At 46.6% G+C, this 7,240-nt stretch overlaps 1 protein-coding gene across 1 annotated transcript in view; it reads left to right on the forward strand.

Moving 5' to 3' along the window:
• MMP2 (matrix metallopeptidase 2) overlaps positions 1–7,007 on the forward strand; it is a 58,631-nt gene extending 51,624 nt beyond the window's left edge. The window contains exon 13 of the mRNA XM_055000368.1: positions 5,295–7,007. Within this exon, the coding sequence (XP_054856343.1) occupies positions 5,295–5,398 (104 nt within the window). The 3' untranslated portion in view covers positions 5,399–7,007. The remainder of the gene's footprint in view (positions 1–5,294) is intronic.
• Positions 7,008–7,240: the final 233 nt, after the last annotated feature.

Raw genomic sequence — 7,240 nt, forward strand, 5'->3', positions numbered from 1 at the left:
ACAGTTGATCAGGACGGAGCCTGTTGGGAATCCTTGCAAGCAGGGGACCAGACACAGAAACGCAAGCCACACCATTCCAGATTGTGGAGCACAACTGTGAGTGCCAGGCCAGCAACCAAAAAGGGTTACCTTGGCCAAAGCAGCATACCTGTGTGTGGCCCACAGGCTGGCACAGTTGATCAGGACGGAGCCTGTTGGGAATCCTTGCTAGCAGGGGACCAGACACAGAACAGCAAGCCACACCATTCCAGATTGTGAAGCACAACTGTGAGAGCCAGCCAGAAGAAAGGCTTCTGGCCTGTGTAGGCCCGAAGCTGGCACACTCTTGTTTTAATCTTAAAACAGTGGATCAAGCTTAAAGAAGGCAAGCACAACAACCAATGCTGAACCCCCCCCCCCCCCACCATCAAAGATTGTCTGCCCAACCTGTCCCCCAGGCCATACCTGTGTGTGGCCCACAGGCTGGCACAGTTGATCAGGACGGAGCCTGTTGGGAATCCTTGCTAGCAGGGGACCAGACACAGAAAGGCAAGCCACACCATTCCAGATTGTGAAGCACAACTGTGAGAGCCAGCCAGAAGAAAGGCTTCTGGCCTGTGTAGGCCCGAAGCTGGCACACTCTGGTTTTAATCTTAAAACAGTGGATCAAGCTTAAAGAAGGCAAGCACAACAACCAATGCTGAACCCCCCCCCCCACCATCAAAGATTGTCTGCCCAACCTGTCCCCCAGGCCATACCTGTGTGTGGCCCACAGGCTGGCACAGTTGATCAGGACGGAGCCTGTTGGGAATCCTTGCTAGCAGGGGACCAGACACAGAAAGGCAAGCCACACCATTCCAGATTGTGAAGCACAACTGTGAGAGCCAGCCAGAAGAAAGGCTTCTGGCCTGTGTAGGCCCAAAGCTGGCACACTCTGGTTTTAATCTTCAAACAGTGGATCAAGCTTAAAGAAGGCAAGCACAACAACCAATGCTGAAACCCCCCCCCCCACCATCAAAGATTGTCTGCCCAACCTGTCCCCCAGGCCATACCTGTGTGTGGCCCACAGGCTGGCACAGTTGATCAGGACGGAGCCTGTTGGGAATCCTTGCTAGCAGGGGACCAGACACAGAAAGGCAAGCCACACCATTCCAGATTGTGAAGCACAACTGTGAGAGCCAGCCAGAAGAAAGGCTTCTGGCCTGTGTAGGCCCGAAGCTGGCACACTCTGGTTTTAATCTTCAAACAGTGGATCAAGCTTAAAGAAGGCAAGCACAACAACCAATGCTGAACCCCCCCCCCCCACCATCAAAGATTGTCTGCCCAACCTGTCCCCCAGGCCATACCTGTGTGTGGCCCACAGGCTGGCACAGTTGATCAGGACGGAGCCTGTTGGGAATCCTTGCTAGCAGGGGACCAGACACAGAAAGGCAAGCCACACCATTCCAGATTGTGAAGCACAACTGTGAGAGCCAGCCAGAAGAAAGGCTTCTGGCCTGTGTAGGCCCAAAGCTGGCACACTCTGGTTTTAATCTTCAAACAGTGGATCAAGCTTAAAGAAGGCAAGCACAACAACCAATGCTGAACCCCCCCCCCCCCCACCATCAAAGATTGTCTGCCCAACCTGTCCCCCAGGCCATACCTGTGTGTGGCCCACAGGCTGGCACAGTTGATCAGGACGGAGCCTGTTGGGAATCCTTGCTAGCAGGGGACCAGACACAGAAAGGCAAGCCACACCATTCCAGATTGTGAAGCACAACTGTGAGAGCCAGCCAGAAGAAAGGCTTCTGGCCTGTGTAGGCCCAAAGCTGGCACACTCTGGTTTTAATCTTCAAACAGTGGATCAAGCTTAAAGAAGGCAAGCACAACAACCAATGCTGAAACCCCCCCCCCCACCATCAAAGATTGTCTGCCCAACCTGTCCCCCAGGCCATACCTGTGTGTGGCCCACAGGCTGGCACAGTTGATCAGGACGGAGCCTGTTGGGAATCCTTGCTAGCAGGGGACCAGACACAGAAAGGCAAGCCACACCATTCCAGATTGTGAAGCACAACTGTGAGAGCCAGCCAGAAGAAAGGCTTCTGGCCTGTGTAGGCCCGAAGCTGGCACACTCTGGTTTTAATCTTCAAACAGTGGATCAAGCTTAAAGAAGGCAAGCACAACAACCAATGCTGAACCCCCCCCCCCCACCATCAAACATTGTCTGCCCAACCTGTCCCCCAGGCCATACCTGTGTGTGGCCCACAGGCTGGCACAGTTGATCAGGACGGAGCCTGTTGGGAATCCTTGCTAGCAGGGGACCAGACACAGAAAGGCAAGCCACACCATTCCAGATTGTGAGGCACAACTGTGAGAGCCAGCCAGAAGAAAGGCTTCTGGCCTGTGTAGGCCCAAAGCTGGCACACTCTGGTTTTAATCTTAAAACAGTGGATCAAGCTTAAAGAAGGCAAGCACAACAACCAATGCTGAAACCCCCCCCCCCACCATCAAACATTGTCTGCCCAACCTGTCCCCCAGGCCATACCTGTGTGTGGCCCACAGGCTGGCACAGTTGATCAGGACGGAGCCTGTTGGGAATCCTTGCAAGCAGGGGACCAGACACAGAAAGGCAAGCCACACCATTCCAGATTGTGAAGCACAACTGTGAGAGCCAGCCAGAAGAAAGGCTTCTGGCCTGTGTGGGCCCAAAGCTGGCACACTCTTGTTTTAATCTTAAAACAGTGGATCAAGCTTAAAGAAGGCAAGCACAACAACCAATGCTGAAACCCCCCCCCCCACCATCAAACATTGTCTGCCCAACCTGTCCCCCAGGCCATACCTGTGTGTGGCCCACAGGCTGGCACAGTTGATCAGGACGGAGCCTGTTGGGAATCCTTGCAAGCAGGGGACCAGACACAGAAAAGCAAGCCACACCATTCCAGATTGTGGAGCACAACTGTGAGAGCCAGCCAGAAGAAAGGCTTCTGGTCTGTGTAGGCCCAAAGCTGGCACACTCTTGTTTTAATCTTAAAACAGTGGATCGAGCTTTAAGAAGGCAAGCACAACAACCAATGCTGAAACCCCCACCCCACCATCAAACATTGTCTGCCCAACCTGTCCCCCAGGCCATGCCAAGAATAAACTGCAACACCTTTTTGCAGAGGCAGGCCACAGCAGCACATTGCCCGGCATCAAAAAAATTTACAAAAATTTTAGAAAGGCCTACCAGGTGTCCTCTCAGGATGTCCAGCACAGTTGATCCTCCAGGCAGATGTCCTCCAGGCTCCAGGTGCAGTCTCTCTTCTTCTCCTCTCTCGGTCACAGCTCAGCAGCAGCAGCAACAGAAGTGTTCCAGACAGTCTTGCTCCAAATTTAAATCCCCTGCTGCAGCCTCAGCCAAAGATTTAAATCTATTGGCTGGCATGAGAATGCAGCAGTGGGATTGGTGACTCCTAAAGTCCCCAGTCCCCTGCCTTTCCCCACCCACACTCCAAGAGCCACCCTCCTCCTGCTCCCCCTCCCCTACCTGTTAGTTTTGGCGGGAATCTCTGCTGCTTTGCAAATGCAAAGTGCAATGCAATGCTTGCACCTTGCATTTGCAAGGCAAAGCAGGATTCCCTATCCTCCTTTGCAAGAGGGGTGGGGGGTGACAGAAGGAGTGAGTGATTCACTCCTTCTCCCCCCCTCCCCTCTTCTAAGAGCCTGCAGGAAGCCTTTGCTTCCAGCAGGATTTTGCTAGCCGCTTGCTAAGGCAAACGGCTAGCAAAATCAAAATGGCGATTCTCGAATGCCGAAAGAATGCCGAAAGAATCCCGAAACGTTTCGGGTTTTTCTTTCGGCAATCCCGAAACGTTTCGGCATTCCCCGAAACGTTTCGGGATTCTTGAAGAATGCCGAAACACTTTTGTTTCGGCATTCTTTCGGCATTCAGAATGCCGAAACGCACATCCCTAGAGTAATCATTACCGCTGCTCCTTTTCTACTGTGTCTCGTGAATGACCGAGGATCTTTCTTTGGAAAAAATAAAGATTAACAACTGGATTTAATCTTTACATTTAGATCCATATTCTCAATCTTAAACCCCATTGAAACAGGAGAGGGGTAGATTCACAGTAACTTAATGCTTAGATAGAAGTCTTCAGCCTTTGTATAGAACTACAATTCCCAGAATCCTTGTAGAGCAGTCAAAACTGTTAAATTGGTTTCTGCTTCTGGTCCAGAAGTAGCTTTAGAATGCTTCCCCCCCTTATGTCTAATGCACATATGTCTAATGCAAGCTGAAGTTATATATGGAGATACATGGTGAAGAGTTAGGTTTGCCAACCTCCAGGTGGAACCAAGAATTGTCCCAGATCTCCAGATTATAGTGATCATCTTTCAGGGACGAAATGGCAAGCTTGGTAGGAGTGTACACTTCAAACATTTTTGTAATAATTTTGAATCTAGATTTCACCGTTTCCATTATCCTGATTTTTCGGAATGCTTGTTAAAGGTGTGGGCTGGGTTTTGGGGTATGGGGGGGGAGGGGTTCTGAAAATTCAGGACTGTTATTTTTTGGTCAAACCTTTTCCCCAAAGGCAAAGTCCAGGGGGTTGCCCATCAACCCCCAAGAAATTTCCTGGAACTTTCCCAGCCAGAAAAGGCAATCCTATACAGAATGGTTGGGTCATGAAAACTATTTGCAGGTCGACCAAAATTCAGCAGCCTCTGCTCAGCTCTGTGATTAATAAGTTCTCTCCCTTATCACTATAGTGATAAATAAATTGTTATGTAGGCCCCAGAACCTAATTAAAGGATTTCATGTTCGGGCCATTAGCACGAAGCGTGATTATAGGTGGTTGTGAGATGGTTCTGCTGGCTGGTGTGTGTGCATGAATGAAAATAACAAAAGCATACACTTGCTTATATTTAGAAAAGAAAATAAGAGTTCTTTATTGTAGGAACTCTATACTCTGATAGGAAAGGAGAGACAGATACTAACTACCTATCTAGTCTAAGGATGGACATGGAGGGCAGGACAAGGCCTTCATCCATGCTGCAAAGATGGAGGGAGGAGAAGGAAAGAGGTGTTGCCTGGAACAATGCCAGGAAGAGAAGAAGAGAGAGGGAGGAAGTCGGGAGGAGGAAATCCTGTGAATAACACTCTACATATCAACGGACAGTCAGAGCAGTAAACAGTAAACAGAGTGCCCTGACCACTCTATCTTTCTAACTCTTTGGTTTGTCCCCCTCTGAAACTTGAGGAAAGGGACAGAGCTGAACCCTTCTCTTCTAACAAGTAGCTTGCCCGAGCAAGTTTATTTTATGTAAACTGAAGACTTATTTTCTTATTGCAGGTTTCAGCTACTTCTTCAAGGACTGGTATTATCTCAAACTGGAAGACCAGAGTCTGAAGATTGTTAAAGTTGGAAATGTGAAATCTGATTGGCTGGGCTGCTGAACTGATCAACATCTTAATAACCAAAATCATGTACACTTTTTGGGGTACAAATCCTATGTCTTGCCTGAAGTTAGAGATAGATCTGTATGTTAATTCATGATGAGCCAGTCTGGAACTGGCGTCAAGTTGCTCAATTACTATTTCTTTACACAACTATGTATTAAATTGTGTGATGAAGCACACTTACTTGAGAGTAAGGGCCAAGCTACACATGACAAATGACACTTGAACAGCAAGTGTATTTCTCCCTGTTCACTTGCCCTCCACTCAACCCACTTGCCGTTCAAGTGTCATTCGTCATGTGTAGCTTGGCCCTCAGTTTCATCTGAACCAGGAACTTTGATTTTAAGTCAATGTATTTAGGACTGAGGCTACCAGATACATAATTGGACTTTTTCCTCCCCGTTGCTTAATTTAAGATTTTTGGAACCTTTAGGCGTACAATAAAAGATGTTTACTTCAGTAACCTGAAATATCATGCAACGTTCAGTTTTCCCTGTCTACAGATTGGTGCTAGCTGAAGAACAGCTGGGATTCTGTTTCTCTGGGACTTATTCAAGTGGAAGGAGGGTCCAACACTTTAAATTCACCCTCAAATTAATACAATCTCCCTGCAAATTTGAAATGCACATTATCAGGAAGCAAGTTACATTAGGCTCAGTTTTCCCACCTAACATGATAGCTTTGTATATGCAGGGAGACTTTTTGTATATACAAATGTACAGTCACACATTTGTGCGCAATCTGAAGTGGTACTATCCTGCGATACTTACATCACATAGACCTGTTGATTATGTAGCGTAGCTCAGTCCCTAGAAAAAATCATGAATTTTAGGAGCAAAAACAATTATTGCTTCCTAATGTGAATATTCCAGACACAAAATCTTAATTCCAAAATTGATGTGTTTGGATTTTGGCTTCAAAAATCAGATTTAGTTGCCAGAATCAGATGTTCTAACGGGATATCCTCCAAATGGATCCTCAAAAGTGAAAATGTAACTTGCATTTTCAGAACTGAAACTTTAGAATCAATAATTTAGGTGTTTTGTGTATGTCTTGAGTTTCTCTCTTTCATATATATTCATCCTCCATTTGGTGTTTACCGAACTGAGCCTCTTACTTTGAATTAGTACATCCTTGTAATTCCTTCCTTGATGGTTTTGTGTCAGTTTCTTTAGAAAGCAATGCAGAAAGGCACAGGTTGCCTGGGGATTTGACCGAAGTGTTGATACTTGATGGGATCATGACAAGGAACTGTATTAAAAGTATTGTTTTAAAGTACTTTGAAATACCTTTAGTCAAAGCCAGCAGTTTGCTTCATGCACTTTGTTATCCACCATAACGTGTTTTACGTGGGTGGCATAACTCCAGTGATCAATTATGTTATTTAGAAATACCAAATTTGGACATTTAATTTGTGTTATTTTTTTACCCCGTTCTTAACTATATCAAGGTGTTTTTTTGTTGCAGACTTTTGCCTTTTCCTACTTAAAAGGTTTTCACTCTAGAACCTGGTGGATTGTTAAGTTCATACAAAGATTTTTTTTTTTAAAGAGGAATAATTGCATACCTGAAACATCAGTGGCATAAATAAAGAAATTACAGTGTTGGTTCTTTGCAGACGGTCAATATTTTAAATAATCAGTATTTACAGAGTGTCTGAGATCATTTCTTGTGGCCTAGTTCTCAGTGTTTAGTCTCTGAGATGGTGTAACAGTGTGGCTGGTCAGAACCAGACCTTTATCAGTCCTCAGATCAACAGGGTGGATGCTATCACATTTTCTTTTTGCAACGTAACAGCACAGGGAAAAGGGAGCAAATCAGTAAAATCACACGTGGGAA

The sequence above is a fragment of the Eublepharis macularius genome, chromosome 16, assembly GCF_028583425.1.
Source record: "Eublepharis macularius isolate TG4126 chromosome 16, MPM_Emac_v1.0, whole genome shotgun sequence".
Lineage (NCBI taxonomy): Eukaryota > Metazoa > Chordata > Lepidosauria > Squamata > Eublepharidae > Eublepharis > Eublepharis macularius.